This window comes from Glandiceps talaboti, chromosome 20 (genome assembly GCF_964340395.1).
Source record: "Glandiceps talaboti chromosome 20, keGlaTala1.1, whole genome shotgun sequence".
Taxonomy (NCBI): Eukaryota; Metazoa; Hemichordata; class Enteropneusta; family Spengelidae; genus Glandiceps; species Glandiceps talaboti.
The window spans coordinates 17,118,370-17,139,513 of NC_135568.1; the positions used below are offsets into that span (position 1 = coordinate 17,118,370).

Below are 21,144 nucleotides of genomic sequence, written 5' to 3' on the forward strand. Positions count from 1 at the left end.
AGTATATGTGTAAGGAAAAGTTAATACTTGACAATTGAAGGCCAAATATATGTATATATTACCTGTACTTTGACAGCGTCTTCTTTTATTTTTGTTTTATTTTTCACCCACGTTTGTCTACTCTTTGGGCCTATGGCCTTTCATGCAAAAAAACGTATTACTAGAAAAAATATTGCTCACAGACTGAAAGAAAAAGATAGTGACAGAATTGCTCACTCGCAGTGAGGATGTATACATTCAAAATGAACGTCACAACGAGTGTGTCACAATGTATTCATAAATTTTAACAAACAGTATCAGTAGTTCCAATACATATGTGTTCAGCTGATCAGATGAGACTTGCGGTTCATGATAATTAGAACTAGGTAATCCCTTGAGATATTTAGTACAACTCATTCGTCAGTTACAAACGCATTTGTCTTTTATTTCAAGGGCGTTGTTGAACTTTGTATGGATAGGGACATTTCTAAAGTTGTAACTTTTGTCATGACGTCAAGACCAAAATAAGGTTAGTTTGTTTGTTTGTTTGTTTGTTTGTTTGTTTGTTTGTTTGTTTGTCTGTCTGTTTGTTTTCAAAAGAATTTGATATTTCACGTAAAGTAATTGATACTAATACAGTTCTTACCTAAGGACTCGTGTGCGTATCTGTTCCGGAGTCGTTATGAAATATTGTATTTTATGTTCATGTACATTTGCTGAAGTCTATATATACAATATGGTGTGCATGGATCCGATGGCGACTTATTATTGCCCGTGGAAATTACGATCAAAGGTATTCATATATAGCCATCTAGATATATCTCGTAATCGACAAACAAGACTGAACGAATGATCTTCTGACCCGGTGGTATTTAGTCGTGTTTCTGCAATAGTGTCGTCTATTATCGGGAGCTAGAGGCTTCGATCGATATCCATCTTCATAAACTTATACAAGCCATTGTTAGTATACTTTCATGGGGACCCATCATATCATACACCAGGGTAACTGACATGATAATCGTAACATGTAGTTTCCCATCGTCGGAAATGTACCTTTTCTAGGAAAACCGTTGTTGGCTGCACTATTATTCACTTCACTCACTCACTCACTCACTCACTCACTCACTCACTCACTCACTCACTCACTCACTCACTCACTCACCCACCCACCCACACTCTCACTCACTCACTCACTCACTCACTCACTCACTCACTCACTCACTCACTCACCCACCCACCCACCCACCATCTCACTCACTCACTCACTCACTCACTCACTCACTCACTCACTCACTCACTCACTCACTCACTCACTCACTCACTCACTCACTCACTCACTCACTCACTCACTCACTCACTCACTCATTCACTCACTCACTCACTCACTCACTCACTCACTTCATGCAGTAAACTATGTTCTTTGGTTTAACCAAATCAGAATGTTTGTTCTTTATTACAGTCGCAGTGCTGAGACTGAGCACTTTGACCAATCGTGATGTCTCGTTTATCAGCAGCCAGCCACAATGCTATCACCAAGCCCTTCGAATTGTTTTGACAAAGTGAAAATTACTATATGGTCGAAGTTAATGGCCTTGTTATTCACTTCTTGCAAGTTTTAGAACATTTATCAATGTTACAATACTAATTCGGAGATATGAGTGTGATATTAACGACCAACTTTGAATATAGAGAAGAATTTATTGTCATAAAGATGGAAAATGTGTATTATTATATGTATAACTTTCGCCATCTTGCCACCTCGTAAATATAATAACACAATCGGAAAAGTTGAAGTGGCCATATGAATGAGGATTGGTAGTTATTTTGGATTTTTAATTTATAAGATTTTTTATCATGGCTTCCTACTTGAAAAATGAATGTGAAAGTCATACACTAAGTCTGTGTTTGTCACTCAATACATTACAACAAAAAAACTGTGTAAAAGGTTTGTTATTGTACAATAACAAACTTTTCACTTTTCATTATGTTTTTAGTTATAAACATGGCATATGTTGTTTCAAATAGAAAGCCATGATAAAATTGTTTTATAAATTAAAAATCCAAATTAACTACCCACTCCTCATCCATATGGCCACTTTAAATCATCTTGACTTGTCAATGAATACCTAGTCCGTGCCTATGGGTCTGTGAAGAAAATGTATATCCACGAAGCCCGCCCCCTTGCGGTTGCAAGATGACAAATGAAATTATTGATCGATCGACATTTGATTTCATTATTAGCCGTTGGAGAAGGGGATATACTTCCCTACTCTTACTAGTCTTAGTTCATTTGATATGCTAGCTGGACATCAGCATTTTCATATATACCATGGACAACCCGAAAGATGACACAAAACATTGCCGCCAGTCAGTAGCTCTGAAGACGCTAGACTTTGGTTCCGTCTTGCCGAAGTATAAATGGCATTACATTGTATTTGTATATATATCTAGAAACTCACTGCCAATTTATCAGTAGTCTGGACATTGACTTTCCCCAATGCATTGACTTGCTGTAAACATTGTAAAATATATCACACACGATCAATAAAAGCAATAAATTATATATAACGAGTTATTTATTAGCCAGATTTAAACTGGATGCCTCCCGTAAGCTCGCTCAAAGCCATAGATTTTTGTTCCTACACATATTGTTGAAATACATGCAAACGTCTGATCTATAGCTACATGTACATATTTAGAATACATAGTGTTGGGATTTTGAGGTCGAAATGTGGACATTCTTTTTTTTTAAACTCAATGAAAAATCAAACCACAAACCAACGTTTCACATTCATTGGAATATTTGAATATTAAGGAGCAATATTCCTTTTTGATACATTTTTGTGGGATTTGGCTATCTTAACATTGGATCAGAGAGAAGATCGATTTAAAGGGAAGAGAAACCACCAACGTACATATACATAATCTGCTTTCTAGCATTCCCGTTAGTGATCATACGAAAGATCGAACATTTTTATGGTAGGGAGTCCGAGGTAGGAGGGCATTATCAATACAATGTTGTGAGGGTTATGGTCTCTCGCACGTGGATATGTTATGAAAAGCTAATTGGAGCGGGGGGGGGGGGGTAATATTTCTTCAGTTTAATATGGGGTAGATTATTGGCGATCTGACGCAACATAGTGGTGTTTGAGATCACAAAGCAGCCTGTATGCGATATCAATATCTTACAGTAGGATCATTAAAAACACTAAATTCTTTTCCGTGTGTGTGTGGGGGGGGGGGGGCAATTTTTATTTCTCATCTTCCAAAATCGATTTCACTTTTAATGGATCTGCTTGTATACCCTAAATGCAAACATTTTTTTAAAATGTCGTCACTTGAGAAATAGAATTTCCGCTAAAGGATTTTTTCACAACTACATACTGGCTTTGTATCGCACTACTACTACTACGTATACTGGGTTATACATGTACTTCGATTCCATGCTTCCACCTGGCTTTATAGTCGCGCACTACATACTACTACATACTGGCTTTGTATTCACACAGCACTACTTACTACTACATACCGTCTTTGTATTCATATAGCACTACATACTACTACATACTGGCTTTGTATTCATAGCACTACATACTACTACACACTGGCTTTGTATTCATAGCACTACGTACTACTGTATACTGGCTTTGTATTCATAGCACTATATACTACTGTACTACATACTGGCTTTGTATTCATAGCACTACATACTACTACATACTGGCTTTGTATTCATAGCACTATATACTACTACACACTGGCTTAGTATTCATAGCACTACGTATTGCTGGCTTAGTATTCATAGCACTATATACTACTACACACTGGCTTTGTATATATTCATAGCACTACATACTACTACATATACTGGCTTTGTATTCATAGCACTACATACTACTACATATTGGCTTTGTATTCATAGCACTACATACTACTACATACTGGCTTTGTATTCATAGCACTACATACTACTACATACTGGCTTTGTATTCATAGCACTATATATACTACTATATACTGGCTCTGTATTCATAGCACTACATACTACTACATAGTGATTTGAAATTGATATGCTGTCTGAAAAATTTGACCAATCATGATGTCTCTTTTATCAGTCAGCAGCCAGCCACAATGCTATCACCCAGCCCTTCTTTTGACAAAGTGAAAATAACTATGGTCGAATTTTGGCCAATTTAGTTATTCTAACTAAAATAATTTAGTTTATTATTCTACATTGAACTATTGATCTCACCCCTAATATCACAATCTACGAAAGCCGTCAGGGGACAGTAAAATATACACACATAGTTGGAAGTGGGAAGTTGGAAGTTGGAAGTGGAAAGTGGGAAGTTGGAAGTCGGAAGTCCCCCTGACGGCTTTCGTATAACAATCCCTTCTGTTCATATCCTTCTGTTCGATCCTTTCGAAGGCACATGATGGATCCGTCGCTTGGCGGCGCCCCGCATTCCGTAAGGTCAAAGGTCAGCTTACAGTTCACACTGGCTGTGTGTTGTTAGAATGAAATTTTACTGAACTTTGAGTCCCAGTGTCTGCGTAGTGAGCTGATAGATGTGAGCGGACTTTTAACCTGCTATCTACAGTCATGAACCACCTGAGAGTTAGGTTCAGCGAACTGTAGGGTCAGCGTAGACTTCGTACGACTTTTCGGACAGGTATTACTCGGGACTCAGCTGTTGAGTCTTCTGTTCTGTGTGCACTCGACTCGAGTACTCTTCTTGTAAAAGTAAGTACAGTGGCCCGATTTTAACGCCCCATTTGCGACTCGATTCTCTGTGATGTGATCAAAATATACTGTTTATGTAGAGAATTCACATAGTGAATGTGAACTCAAGTTTTAACAACACCATCGTCGCCATTATTTTTCACGAATTTAGTAGAAACGTGGCACCTGCTTGCACGTACGTAGGTGACGATTTAGAGCTGTGTGCTAGTAGTACTGCAAAATGCAGTAGCTGTAACGATTTTTACGGAGATTTTATGTTACTGACGCTGGTAAGTTGACGCATTTACACAGTCAAAATGGAGTTGATAAACGTCATGAACGGACACTCCTCCCGAAGGTCACTGAAGCAAAGAATACATCTTGTCTTTTAGGGCTTGGAAAATATTCTATAAATATGAATCATCATTAAACTTGGCAATGCTCAATCTGATTAAAATCCGATGTGGTGAAAGCGGCTAGATGTCCTTATTTACCTCTATTCATCGTGTTGTGACGTTTGTTTTGTTCGGAGTGATCGCCGCCTTCCCACAGTTGTCAAGATGGCATGAATACATTGTGTGGCTTGATAACTTGTTTGTTTTTATTTGTTTGTCATTCGATAATGTATGTAATTAATTCATTATGTTACTTGTTTCTATTGCAGATAGTAAATATGTCTACATCAGATTTTCTACCCATCTTAGATACCAATGCAGTATCTGCAAAGGGTAAAGAGACTCTTGAAAAAGTCAAGAAGTTTATGACTGAATATGTTAATCCAGGTGAACTTGTAAGTATGAAAAGTTATGAACGTGCTAAAAAAATATGAACACTGTATTTCATATTATATATTCATTTTCATATTATGTATCTGTGTAACATGTATCAGTGTGCATATTATATAAATGTACTCAGCCAAAATTTATCCGGTCGCAAACAGGGCTGTGGCAGGATGGATAGATTCAGTCCTCTGACAGGCCTAATGGGTCAGGGCTGTGGCAGGCCTGATGGGTCAGGGCTGTGGCAGGCCTAATGGGTCAGGGCTGTGGCAGGCCTAATGGGTCAGGGCTGTGGCAGGCCTAATGGGTCAGGGCTGTGGCAGGCCTGATTTAGCTGCCAATTTATATAATGTTTTTACATTCCTTTGTGTACATTAATGTCCATGTTTAGACATGTTAGTGTTACTAGTATTACAAAATTAACTTGTACGTTACCAAGCGAAAACATTTTGCAGTTAGCTTTAAACTTTTCTTCGAAGCAGATGCAATATATGGAACATCTTTTCAAGACATAATATTTTATACTATGTACAGTATTTCAAAGTTTCTGTAAGGAAAGATATGGACACTGGATTACTACTATGGATATCAGGCTGTAGGCAAATTAAGATACATGTAGACACAAACTAAAACTATTATTAATATACTACTATGGAAATCAAGCTATAGGCAAACTAAGATAGACACAAACTAAAACTGTTATTAATATACTACTATGGAAATCAGGCTATAGGCAAACTAAGATAGACACAAACTAAAACTGTTGTTGTTGCATGTGGTAGATAACACAACCATAGCAGAGCCTAGTTATGTGGATATTATAATTTATAATCACCCAAGTTATAATCTAACATTGAATAAGGTATTGAATGTAAGCCCATTTGAGGAATATTTCTTATCAGCGATGCCTCCCTTCTATGAGTGTAATTACCTCAGCTGTATCTACAACCTACAAGAAGAACATATCATGTCAAATCAAACTACTCTGACAAACATGAATATATAAGTTGTTTTTCATCTAGTGGCAGATCTTACAAGATCCATGAATAAAATATAACAAATTGTTCTCATTTTAAACTTTGAATTACAGGTTTACCGACAACAGATGCAGGAGTCAGGGAAGAAATGGTGGATTCCACCCATCATTGATGAACTCAAGGTTAGATTGCTAACTTACTGTTTACTTTCCATTATTTAGAAATCTTCATTTTCTAGTCTATATCTAAGTTATATAGAGTTAGCTAATTCACATTGTTATTGTCAATCTCAAGCCAAACATTAGACTGTCGACAGTCGCTCGCGCCTTTTTTCCATACGTTTTATCTAAACTCCGGTCCGGCGCAACACTAGTAATAGTATAATCGCAAACTGATTTCGAGGGCCGTATTGCAAAGGCCCAAGCGACTGTTGTCCCTTGCCGCGCCCTCATGCGATAACAATAGGAACATTCAGTTTGTAGACTATGGACATTTAGGTCATAGTTCACAAAGCTTGTCAATCAAAATGAACATGGCGTAGTCACCAAGCGAGTCAACACATCGAGACGCATTGGAAAAACTTTGATACTCGCACTTGAAAGACTTTCAGAGAAGAATTATAGATACCTATGTCTCTGGGAAAGATGTTTTCGTTAGTGTACTGACAGGAAGTGACAAGTCCATAGCCTATGAAGCCCGGGATATGAAGTCGCAGGCCTGTGGGTTATACTTCCATGCTCCGATCGTTCTCGCGATACAGCTAACAACATCTAGTCTGCAATTGTCCCAGTAGTATCCTCATTGATACAATGATAGCTCTAATATAATCCCGTATATAAACGGCGAAGGCCCTTTTATTTGTGGTAATTTTGCTAAACAATAGGGAAGTGGTAACAACCTAGCGGCCGACCCAAAGGTTCACCCCCCCCCCCCACATCAACAACAAAAATCACATAAAAAGAAAACATCAAGGAAAAGACACAACAAACTGTCATATCATATAGCATCGTGATAAAGATTACGTAAATTGACTCCTCAATCGGTATCTGAAATAATGGGGTACAATAGCGTTAGGTATATATAGACTCAGTACTCTGTGGAGGCACTAGTTGAAGACGTGTCGGATCGGAGCACGATCTCCGTGCCGTGGTAAATATGGAGGCACTTTTCTGTTTCAGGTAGAACGTCTACCATTTGCACATTATCTGCGCCTCACTATCAAACATTTTATACATGAATAGTATTACTATATAATATGCTAGCTGCAGTCGAGGGAAGGTAAAAAAGGTGTCCAAAACATCTGTTGCTTGACTGGAGTGTCGGTCGGAGTTGGTACAACAAGTCGACTTCCGTAGCACTCTCTCGCTCCAGTACCACTGTAACAGCTAGCTGCATGCTAAACAAGGCAATAGACTAGTGAGCATGACAATGTATCGGGCGTCGAGTTTGTCAACGACGTCATTTACGAATGTTATAAAAACGCGCGGTTTCAAGCTTTAACAAAGAAAGATAGGAAAGGAAAAAGTACTTGATTATGACCATCAAAATGCATTTACGAGGTCAAATTTGCGCTGCAGTTTACGTGTGTTGCACGTTGAGTAACCTTACATTGAACTGTATGCAAATTATACGATAGAGTACCGCCCCATTAAATGACGTCACATCATGAATAAGTAATAGCAAGGGAGATGCGGCAAGGGACAACAGTCGCTCGGGCCTTCGGCCCTCGACCTCGGGCCTTCGGCCCTCAATTTGCGATTAGACTAGTGTTGCGCGGGATCGGAGTTTAGATAAAACTTTGGGCAAAAAAGGCGCGAGCGACTGTCGACAGTCTAGCCAAACATCTACATTGGAAGCCAGGCAACAATATCAGCAGACAGAGTGACCTTTAACCTCATGCAAATTAGGGCGGTCATTGATGGAGACTGAAACTAAGGTCCATGTATTCATCTTGTGTATGGATGAATATGTTATAAGGGGAGATTCCTGGTAAAATCTGGACTGGTATTAATAACTTACTCTGGCAAAACTCAATAATACAACAACTTTGTCCAACCTCATTTGAGAACTCACATAAAATTAACAACATTGTGACGTTAAGGTTATGAGTGTTAAAGTGGCGTAAACTGACTTTGGAAGTTTTACAAGTGAAATATTTCCCCAAAACTCATTCAAACTATTCTTAGACTAGTAATGTTAACGTTGATACATGCCTTCTATAACATTAGAATTGTCTTCTGGCATTGTTAGAACAGATGATTGCATAGTAGGGCTGCATGAACATTTTTCGCATGTACATATAATGAGTAACATCATTTATAATACTAGGTTTGAGTTCAGTCAGGTGCCAGAGATGTTTATCTATGCTTCAGTAAGTAGAATACTACAAGTACACAGCACAATTACACCCAGAAATATATGAACTCAGTTTTTGCTCCATGTGAAGAATAAGGTTTTTAAAGTCACTGAGTGGTTAAACCACTTGCCTCTGGCCACTGTGTTCGGGGTTTGAACCCATTCAAGGTTTAGTTAAATTTACCACACTGTAAGTAAAAAGAGTGTCATTTCAGTTTGATGCTATCAAACAATGTAGGTTTTCCCCAGGTACTCTGGTTTCCTTCTGCAGTATCACTGAACTCATGAGGGATGGCCCTCACTGGACTTCTTGAGATATAAGTGTTTATATATTTAAAGAACTATCCAGTATAAATATAGATTATTATTATTATGTTAGTGTTACTTACATTGTTATATATTTTTATTTATTAGAAAGACATTTCTCAGTGTCCTTCAAGTGCCCCTCTTTGCCAATTATATTTTATATATACTTGCAGGCCAAAGACATTCTCAGTGTCCTTCAAGTGCCCCTCTTTGCAAATTATATTTTATATATACTTGCAGGCCAAAGACATTCTCAGTGTCCTTCAAGTGCCCCTCTTTGCCAATTATATTTTATATATACTTGCAGGCCAAAGCCAAGGCACAGGGTTTATGGAATCTCTTCTTACCTGGTATAAGTGGACTTACAGTTTTAGAGTATGCATTGATTGCTGAAGAGACTGGTAAATCTAGAATTGGTCCTGAGGTTTTCAATTGCGCTGCACCTGGTAAATACTACTTCATTCACTTCAGGTCTTTCCATGTCTTGATTATGTTTACCTATGGTGCAGGTCAAAGGTTATGTGTTACCAAGGTGCTAATTATGTGTTGAGAATCACAATACAATTAAAACATACAAAAACATCTGTTCATAAAATAGTTCTGTATTTCATTAAGCAATAAACAGGCAAATACAAAGTAATAAATTTGACAGGTTATAATTTAATAAATGTTACAAAATTTCACTATAAAAATCATCATTTTGAAATAATCAGAAAGAAAATATCATTCTTTATAATAATAATGATAATGATGTGGATTTATAATGTGCCTTTCCTCCTGAGAGCTCAAGGTGCTCACAATTATTACCCCTGGCATGGATCTATAGTGGCACAACAGCCCTCTATACTTCCTCATCTCCCTGGGGAGCATAAAATCCATTGTAGCCTTTATAAACACATATGATTAAACAGTTTATTATACAGTTAGCCGAAATCACAAGTTACTAGGCAAATTTGATAACATCTTTACAAAAATAAAAGAAATAAATAATGAGTTCTTGCTTTTTTTTTGTATAAACTGCACTGTACCAGATGTTTATAGGTGAAACAAAGTTATAGACAAGACATCATATGTACATGTATCCATAACATGTTCTCTTCCTCTATTGATTGAGAAACATGTATTTTGTACAAATCACTTGACCTTCTTCAGTGCCTAACTGGATTCTGTTACTGAAGAATGACAAGTGATATCAGGGTGATTTGTTCAAAACATGTCTGGTATGTGGAAGAAGAGAACTTGTGTATGAATCTTATGAATTGTATTATTATAATATCTATGCCATTAATGCAGGGACAGATTTTACTTGGCTATTTAAAATGAAAGGCTTTTCAAGTAGTATAAATGTGTAATATGTGCTATAAATACAGTAAATATCTGCAAGGTTATAACAAGTTAATTTTTGCCACATCATAATACACCTCTGTATTTATTACTGAAGGTGCTTAATCCAAAAATGTAGTCTTGTACTTGTTATTTTCTTTCAAATTTCTTCTGAAAGACATATTAAGAATCTAAACTTCAAGATGTATACCTTGTTGTCAAAAGTAACAACATGTCTTATATGGCACTACCTCAGATTTGATGTATCAATATCCTTTTGAAGTTCTTATATTACTTGATCTTGTCAGTAAACACTTCTTTTTCTTATGATTTTCTCTTCTCTTCCTTTTTTTCTATCTTTTATCTATTCAGACACTGGAAACATGGAGGTACTATATCTGTATGGTAATGCTGAACAGAAAAAACAGTGGTTGGAGCCTCTGTTGGATGGCAAGATTAGATCCTGTTTTTGTATGACAGGTAAGTGAATATACAACTAGCAGCAGAAGTATTTCATTGATACAAAAACATTACAGTGTATATTGTCAGATTCCCGAAATACAACTTCAGACATCAGACCGTGGACAAAGAAAACCTGTTACAAGCTGGGAAGTAAACAAATAAATTGAATTGATAACACTTGGCTCAGCACGATGGAACAGCAGAGACTTGTATTACACACCATTGTTTGATACATGTAAGAACAGTTTTATGGCCTCTTTATGTGTACATGAAATGCCAGGGAACTGGAAATCTGTTTGTGAATGTGAACTATTATGTAAAGAGGCCGTAAAACTGTTCTTATCAAATTATTGAATGTAAGACAAAGTCTCTGTACTTCCAGCATGCTGAACTAAGTGTTCTCAATTCAAATTCAGTTGTGTACTTTCCCTGTTTGTAACAGGTTCCATTCCTCCACGGTCTGAAGTCTGAAATTGTACTAATGAAAAAATGGAAGAACTCTCCCACGAGCATATACTATACATAGAATATACAAGTTACTGTTTGGTGAAATTTCTCTATCACTAGAGCAGTTTTTTGGAAGATATGTATTAAAGTGAACACTGGTAGCTGGTTGACATACCAACTTCTAACTTTGTACATATACTCTGCACTAACCTTTGGTGGAATTGTATATAATTGTAATTTGATGGAATATATTTCAGAATCAAGCCAGTGTATTTTATCGATTATTAATTTAATACTGTGAATGTTTTATGCTAAATATACATTTTATAAAAGTAGGGAACATGTGACGTAAAGTCTGTGATAGTGCAAAAGTGGCCGCCATTGAAGGCAGTGGTGTGTATCACAGATGCGTATGAGTTTTGTAGAATATATTGTAGTATTTGACCATTTTTGATATGTGGTCACTAGAGGGAGTCCTTCTATAACAGTGTATATGATTCATACTATCATTCCATTCAACAAGTCATATTTTCAACCTGTCCCACTCTCAATCTTGCACTATAAACCTTGACTTGTTACACCACAGCAACTTTCTTTATAGCACTACAGCCTTGACATAACAGTTTTGCATTTAAAAGGTAGGGGTGAATTGTACATGTAGGTTGCTGTAGTGCTGTCCTCACTAGAATTGTGAGCAAAGCTAAAATATGAGACATGGTCTTGATGCCCAGTTTGACATTTATGTATGTGGCCAACTAATACATGTTCCTGTTATTGACAGTTTGCAGTGTTAGCTGCAGCTTGTAGATATGTGTACTTAACTGTTAACAGCATCAAATAAGAAATTGAACTATCTAACATCTACAATCAACAGATCATACTGCCACCTAGTGGTCAGCTGTAACTATGGATTGAATTTGTCATTCTGATGAAGATCGTCAACTAAGACTTATCGAAAAGCTTGTGCGTTATAACCTTTGTGAATCATTTAATCTTTGAAATAAGGAATAATTCAAAACATAGATAGAATTTATGTTAAAGTGAAAATTAGAAGAGTTTGATCTGTGGGTACTAGGATTTTTATGGACAAGTTGAACATGAGAAGATTTGAAAGTGGAATGAGTTAACAAGTTATGAGTTGATGTGAGACAAGTTAAACTTGATTCTCACAAACCAGAGCTGTTATTTCTTCCGCAACACTGCAAAATAATCTCAGCTGGTGTGTCCTGGATGATGCTGTAAAAGAAACTGGCTTACGACGATGGTCAAATTATGACAAAGTGATCAGACACCATGTATGTGGACATCTGTATAAGTTTCCAAGTGGGATTCAGTCATTCTAATCTGAAGATTTGTTAACATTCTTGTCCTCAGAACCACAAGTTGCTTCCAGTGATGCAACTAACATGGAGTGTTCCATTGAAAGAGATGGAGATAGTTATGTAATCAATGGAAGAAAATGGTGGAGTAGTGGTAAGTTGTATTTGTTGGACTAAGAACACCAATTTGAGATCTTTATGTTTTACAAAGTTTCATTACATAGACAAGAACAGAAGCAATCTCTGTGCACTCTCAGTCTTTGGGAATGTTAGGAAAAGTCGAGTGAGGTCTCACTTTCTGTAATATCTTTGTACATTGTAGAACTTGACAGCATGGATTCCTGGTCTCTTTAGGTGAAACATTTCTTGCATTGGAGATCCACCCAGTTATTTAGTTCGACATGCATGGATTTCATATCTTTTTAGATGAAATTTCTTGCATTAAACATTCACCCAGTTAAGTACATGTAGTTCAACATCCATCACCTTGTTGACAATGTGTTTGTCTCCATCACCAAAATCATGTGTAGCTGGTTTAGAGGGGCACTTAAGTCATCCTTTTTTTGAGTTAGTCATTCCTGTATAACCAAACAAAGATACTGTACTATTCATATTTGTTAAGGTGCTGGAGACCCAAGATGTAAAATTGCCATTTTGATGGGAAGAACTGGAGGTAAATCTGCACCTAGGTTAGTTGAACTTTGACCTCATTCATTATGTAATAGTTCAATGTCTGGTTACACTCTTCATACATTTACTTACAAATAATTTTGCTAGAGTTACAAACAAATAATGATGTGCATGAGAAACTTGGTTTGGGTTTGGGTTGGACTATACATGTATATATTTCATGTGGGTGTGTCCGTTCTGGGGTAGTTGTGATGTGAAATTACCTAAATATAAACTTGCTGAAGTTTATAGTGTACATGTCTATGTCATATACATATGAATTGTTACCTTCCAAACAACAGCTTTAAATTTCATCAAATAATCTGACGAGAGAGGTCAAACATTTGTTGTAACAGTACGTAAGAGATGTCAATCATTGATTTAAGACAATAAAGGTTGTTTTAAATGTTAAAGGCAATTTCTTATCACCAACTCTTCCAATACGTATGGACAAAGGTTTTATAACACCCTCACACACACACACACAAAGACACACAAACAAACACAAACACACAAACACAAACACATGCACACACACACACAAACAAACAAACAAACAAACATACACACACATGCATACACACATATCCTTATTTCATGCTTAAAAATTACGATGAAATGTACACATATACATGATGAACATCTACATCTTGTAAATGACAAACAAGGCTTAACAAATGGTCATGTACCCGATGACATTTAGTTATGCCACTTCAGTAGGCTTGTTATCAGGTTAAGCTTCAATAGCATTTCTTGACTAAAGAACACAGATAGATCACACAGTTTATTTCTGAAGTGTAGTCACTGTTGATTATACCAATGAAGAATACAGTAATTTATATCCACATCTGTGAGAAAATATTACATTAATATTTTATATATCTTCTACTATTTTCTTTCTTTCAGACATAAACGCCATAGTCAGATTTTGGTTCCCTTGGATACACCTGGTGTAAAGATAGTGAGATTTATGCAAGTATTTGGAAATGAAGGTCAGTGTCGTTTAATATTTACATATTGTTAAAATTCATCAATCTCTCTGTGTTCATATCACTGACACTATTTCATCTGTCAACAAAAAAATTGTGCTTCATTTACAAAAATGTCAGCTACTGAAGAGACAACATTTTTCACCAAGACATTAACAGTAATGGTGAAGTTAATGTTTTTTCTAAAAACTGAAGAAAAATCTGCCTAGCAACCATGATCATGTCCTTAGCAATAGCCAAACTAGAGTGTTTAGCCAGACCAACCACAGTGATGTGCGGGTAATACACTGAGCTCTCAAAAACGTAACTAGTGTAAACACACTGTTCCCCTGACAACATAACGGTTGTCGGTGGTCGAGTGGTTAAACCATCCGCCTCTTACCAATGCGGTCAGGGTTCGAACCCCGTACAGGGCTTGATTAAATTTCCCTACTGTAAGTAAGAAGAGTGTCGTTCAGTTTGACTCTGCCGAACAACGCAGGTTTCCTCCGGGTACTCCGGTTTCCTCCTGCATTAACACTGAACCCGTGGGGGATGGCCCTCACTGGACTTCTTGGGAGACAAGCGTTCAATGCTTAAAGAACTATCCAGTATAAATAAAGATTATTATTATTATTATTATTAACAAGGGCACCAATAACACTATCTTGTAATTTCTTAGCAGAAATGAAAATTTGATGTAAAAAATTTAAGTAAGAATGGCAGGAAAACAACCATCAAGCCCCATATTGTATTTCTTTCTATTAACTGACTATTGTGTGTTGCCACACTATTTGCTGTCTTGTGAACATTTTCAGCAAGAGTGCTGCAAATACTCGGCAAGCAACCATGACCATACTCATAGCAAAAGCTACCATTACTTTGCATATAGTAAATTGACCATAAGACTTTGTTATTTCTTTCTGTTTGTGAGAGTGACAGGAGACCTCGTGCTCTGTGTTTCATTATTCCAAAACCCTGTCTTTATTTCAGTGGTTGTTAAGAAATGACCAGAATATCATTTATGTTCATGTTCCATATAAATTTATATATACAATGTATGGTGGGGATATGGTCAAACAATCAATCAATCAAAAGAAATTGTTTAGCACCAAAATCCGATATGACGTAATGTTCTATGGCGCTGAACAGGAACAATAGTAGATCATTGTAAAGAAGTTAGAAAGGTCACATAACAGATAACAGAAGAAGCATTAACTTGGTCACATGATCACTTTATAAATTTCATACTTAAATATTCCATTGGTAATTAACCTAGCCATCCATTTCATTTCACATTATGCCATGTTTCAAGATAAAGTATGATTTTACAAAATAAAGCACACTTTTCAGTCAGAAATAGTAGGCACACAAAGTTAAGGAGAGTAAAAGTAGTAATATGTGTGTTTTATCCTGAGAACTTTTGTCGCACCAGTTAAAATAGAGGTCGTACATTTAGTGTAAAAATATAATTATCTAAGGGATGATCACACGATATCACACAAGCTCAATAAATGAACTTCATTTGTTTAGGCCAAAAACCTTCTCCCCTCCCTTAAATGAATGTTCAGGAGTGTGTCAATGACACACAATATGGTCTATAAGCATGGTGAAAATTGTGACCATGAAAGTTTTCAAAATTTGGTTAGAAGTGTGAAAATGAAGTTCAGCAATAAAAGTCATGCCAGGCACCCTCCCTCCCCTCCGTCCCCTCCCTACCTCCATAAATAAAAAAAGTTCATTTACTGAGCTTGTGTGGCATTGTGTGATCGTCCCTAAAGTTTGGTGTTAGAAAGTCAAACAAGAGATTAGCACACACTAGTACCCAAATGGTATAATCACTTAATTTTGTACCTTGTAAATTTTAACTTGTTAAAAGTTGTAATAAATTTAAATGAAATGTTGATAAATTCAAAATTAAATCATGTCAGCAAGGTCAATTCTGATTGGTTTTTACTTAGATAGTCCAAAAGGTCATGCGGAAATAGAATTCACCAATGTGCGAGTTCCTCTTTCCAACATGATACTCGGTGAGTAGAAACATTGTAAGCATTATTTGCATTTGTATTAGATTATCCACATGGCCATCCTGAAATCAGCTTCACCAATGTAAGGGTTCCAGCTTCCAATATGATACTGGGTAAGTGTTGTTGCCTTTATTGTTACTTTCAATATTCCATAGGCAGGTTTTCAGAAAAACAAAAGATTTTGTAATTCGGACATAGGTGGCGCTGTTCAGTGGCAGTTTTTCTACCAGACGTGAGGACCATGATAGTGGAATTCTATAGCCTCTGTTGAAAAAAGATCATAATTTCTCAATAGTGTAGAGACGGTCATCTCAGCATCACAAAATAAAGAAACAAATAACATGCAAAAGCCAGGTTAAACATTTGCAAACAAAAATATGGGTTTTATATCTGTGTGGCACAAAAACTAATGTATACTATACATCATTATTTGGCTCAGCAATACTTTAGATATAAGTAAAGACAGTACAATCTCCTTAGATCTTCTAAATTTTCACAAATTTACATGAGAATTAAGGTGTAATTGTATATCTTTCTTCACTCAGTTTGAAAATACAGGTGACCTAAGGATTCAGTCACTACTCATTTTGAGACTTGTAGTGACAAGACCCCTTAGGTCACCTGTTTATTTTCCTTGACTGAACAAACCAAAAGATTTTTGGAATGACATCTAAAATACACAAAGAAAATAAAGTTAAAATTAAAATAAGGAAATCTAGCCATATTCCTATGTCAGATTTTAGTCAGGTTGTGGGACATTGTGATAATTCAGCGAGTGTAGCAACTTCCAACTTCCCATCTTTCAAATCTTCAACAAAGTGTGAGGAAGTAATGTGATTGATTGATTGCAAATGAAGGTGATTGATTGGCTCAAGTACTATATGTAAATTTTAACCTTTGACCAGGTGAAGGACGTGGATTTGAAATAGCTCAAGGTCGACTTGGACCAGGAAGAATTCACCATTGTATGCGTGCTATTGGTGTGGCTGAGATGGCATTGATGATGATGTGTGCCAGAGTTCATCAGAGGTCACCATTTGGTAAAACTCTTGCTCACCAGGTATGACATCTAGAACAGTGGTAGATTATCTATCAGCAAGCTAACATGGCCACAAACTAAAACTAATATTCTGACATGTCGATATAAGCTATCAATAGATATTTGATGTAAGGGGTGAGATCAATAGTTCAATCATAGACCCTCCACCAATGTTGGTGGACAGTCTATGGTTCAAGGTAGGATAAAAACTAAATTCTTATACTTAGGCCTCAGACCCTCCCCTCCCCTCCCCTCCCCTCCCCTCCCCCTTCTAACTAAATTGGTCAAAAAGATTGCTTCAACTTACACAATCAATTTCAAATTAGAATGTAGTAGTATGTAGTACTATGAATACAAAGATAGTATGTAGTAGTATGTAGTGCTATGAATACAAAGCCAGTATGTAGTGCTATGAATACAAAGCCAGTATGTAGTAGTATGTAGTGCTATGAATACAAAGCCAGTATGTAGTAGTATGTAGTGCTATGAATACAAAGCCAGTATGTAGTAGTATGTAGTAATATGAATACAAAGCCAGTATGTAGTGAGTTAAAAATAGAAATGTAGTTCTTTTGTTGACACTTTACTTTATTTTAATGCCATTAAAGTAACAATTCCATACATGCTGTGTTTTTACCTGTAATGTTTCTATCTGTTCACTATAGGGTGTAGTACAGCATCAGATCGCTGAGAGTCGTATTGAGATAGATGCCATGAGACTGCTAGTATTGAAAGCTGCTCATACTATCGACAAATATGGGACTAAAGCTGCTAGAAAACAGGTAAGAACCAGTGTGCGAAATTAACACCAGTCAGTGGATTCGGGACCAATAGATTGATTGGCAGTTTTTCAGAATTACACCAATTGGAAATTTGAGTAAATAATAACATTTATTCAAAGATATATCCAATTTTACCTACACAAATCTGATCTTGTGTTACCTGTTTTACTCTCGCTCAAGTCAAATTAATGTGTCAATCATCAAAGCTAGCTAGCTAGTGTTGTTGTTATCAATGTTGATATAAAGTCATTTATCTGTATGGTGGGGGGGGGGGGGTTGTTGATGTAGATACAGGTCGTGAATGTAAACTGCATTGAGTATGGACCAGCTGTTTTCTGGCCAGCAGTTTTTACTAACTTTTGTCAGTTTTTGCTAACTTTTGGTATCTGGGCGAAAATTATCATTCATTGCAGACCTTTGATATATCAAATGGTTCATATAATAGTAGGCTTATTGAAATGTCGTTTCCATGGTATCCAGACTGTTTAAACTATACAGTGAAATAAAAGGATCGCCAACATGTACACACACATACTTTTTTCTTTTCTTCTTGTTTTTACCATGCAACCAACCAACCAACCAATCAACCAACACATCATTTTCAAGATGTTACAATGAGAAAGAAAGGGCTGTGTCACCTTAAGATTTTGTGCAAGAGTCGATCACTACAATCTCTATATCAATTGATACATACATTTTTGTAATTTCATTTTGCTCCATTCACCAGGTGGCTATGATAAAAGTACTGGTACCACGTTCAACAGTGAAGATCATTGACAGAGCCATTCAGATCCATGGTGGTGCAGGTGTGAGCCAAGATTTCCCACTAAGTGCCATGTATGCTGCTTCTAGGACTCTGCAAATTGCTGATGGTCCAGATGAAGTCCACCTCACTTCCATTGGCCTACAGGAGATGAGAGACCAGATGAATAAAGCAAAGTTATAGATAAACAATAGATAAATCGTTGTCTATTACAGAGGGCGCTCTTCAATATCAATGACTAGCAGTAGTGTAATAGTGCAATGGCTTGTATGTAGTCATGCCCATGATTCCATACTTGCTTATTGTTAAAGTTAATTTGCGTAGAACATAATTGAAATTCTGCTGATACAACTGACGAAATAGTATTTTGTGATTTTAAAATAAAAGTAATGCGGGACTGAGATACAGTTGGGTTTACGTTCAAGATAGCTTGAATCAGACAACACATGCAATGTGGACCTAAAATTTATGCTGAAAATGATATGCATTTGGCAATCTGGAGGGAAATTTAAGTCCCTCTGTTGACACAATTTTATTTTTTAACACCCGATAGGCTGTAACCAAAACAGTTATTTCTCAGTACATTGTACTGAGAACATTTTTGATGAATTTCTTTTTTACAAGTACTGGGATATGTTGAAAATTTTGCTTTTCAAAATATTATGTAACAAATTAATTGATGATTATGAAGGATGACAGGTTTTAAATTAAGGTTGTATTATCTGTATTTTGAAGTTTTATTTTTTGAAAAATAAAAAAAGGTCTAATTAGTGATAAACTACAGAGGAAGACAATCTGATTAACACAACTCAATTTCTTTGTTTATCTCTATTTCTTTTGTTTGGTAGTTGTTTGTTTTTGATGTTGTTCCGGGAGTGATAATTTGCTGCCTTCCAAAGGAAAGCACTTGAAATGAAGTAAATAAAGATGAATAACAAAATCGAGTTGTATTGACGACATCAGATTTTAATCACATTGAGAAAAACACAGCCAACAGGGGATGTACAAATACCCAGGCACAGTGTCTTAGTTCTGTGTATCAAGTATCTTTATTTTCTTAGATGATGCATCTTCCTAGTCTTGGCTAATTGTCTGACTTTTGACAGACACTTTGTTTAAATAAAATTTACAAATATTTTGTATAAATGAATCAAAGCTATTAAATATAAGATTAATAAAAAAATTACTGTCTTGGCATTTATCTTTGATACATATTATTTGTTTGCAATAATCATACATGTAGCTAGACACACATATTAATATGTATGTATGTACGTATGTACATGTACACACACACACACACACATACTGGTACATATATACGTACGTACACCTACATACATATGTATACATACATACACACACATGATTCACAGTCATTGATTGGATGATTGTGACTGGAAATCCCTAATCATGAATTGGTCTCTGTTTTTGGATGTTTAGATGTTTTGAAGCCCATTTGAACTTGAGCCACACACCCTGTCTAAAAATGTGGGATTAGTTCACTGATTGTTACATTTTTCATACAACAATCATGTCTCGATTTTTATTTTTTTTATTTTATTTTATTTTATTTATTTATTTATTTGTTTATTTATTTATTTATTTATTTATTTATTTATTTTTATTTTATTTTATTTTATTTATTTATTTATTTTTTTTTGGGGGGGGGGGCTGCGTTCTGCCCAGTTTCAGGTATTTTTGTGTTATTGTGTGTATTTGTTTTTAGTTCATTAGTTAGTTTTTTACTGTTGTTTACTTTTCACCAATTGAATGATTTTTTCCATCACCGAGTAGTGAAATAAATATGTATGCTGTGACCGTCTCCGCCGTTCAGTGTGATGATTTATACGCAGTGACTTGGATTCGTATAAATCCCAAGGGCGCCCTCGACAAGCTGTATCACTTTGAAAGTCCCGCATAACTCATGTAAACTCCCAGCATACAGCATTCAAAATGGTACCTCAAGTCGGTTCTGAGGAGGAAATTCGCTGATCGTCTGTTCAAGACACATCTACGTGCCGTGTGCCGCGTTTTAAGTGGTCATTTTGAGAAGGTGAGTTGTTTTCATCATCCCAAACCTGTAGTGTCGCTAAGGAATTTCATAGTGAGACGAGAGGCTACAAAATTGGAACTTTTGATACCACGGCGGTGGATGACGAGCAATCAATGACCGTGTTTTTGTTTGTATTTTCATTTCGCACCGTTATATACACCACCTCACTT

At 36.3% G+C, this 21,144-nt stretch overlaps 1 protein-coding gene across 2 annotated transcripts; it reads left to right on the forward strand.

Moving 5' to 3' along the window:
- Positions 1-4,485: 4,485 nt before the first annotated feature.
- On the forward strand, positions 4,486-20,068 carry LOC144450521 (acyl-CoA dehydrogenase family member 11-like). 2 transcript variants are annotated; one of them, XM_078141166.1, is made up of 12 exons: positions 4,486-4,723; positions 5,367-5,492; positions 6,572-6,640; positions 9,427-9,565; positions 10,815-10,922; positions 12,726-12,824; positions 13,293-13,359; positions 14,246-14,331; positions 16,269-16,337; positions 17,240-17,394; positions 18,039-18,155; positions 18,883-20,068. In XM_078141166.1, the coding sequence occupies exons 2-12, from the start codon at positions 5,376-5,378 to the stop codon at positions 19,099-19,101; spliced, it is 1,245 nt and encodes a 414-aa protein (XP_077997292.1). In that variant the 5' UTR covers positions 4,486-4,723; positions 5,367-5,375; the 3' UTR covers positions 19,102-20,068. The 2 variants fall into 2 exon arrangements, with proteins under 2 accessions (XP_077997292.1, XP_077997291.1); XM_078141165.1 differs by lacking the exon at positions 16,269-16,337 and adding an exon at positions 16,379-16,447.
- The last annotated feature ends 1,076 nt before the right edge of the window (positions 20,069-21,144 follow it).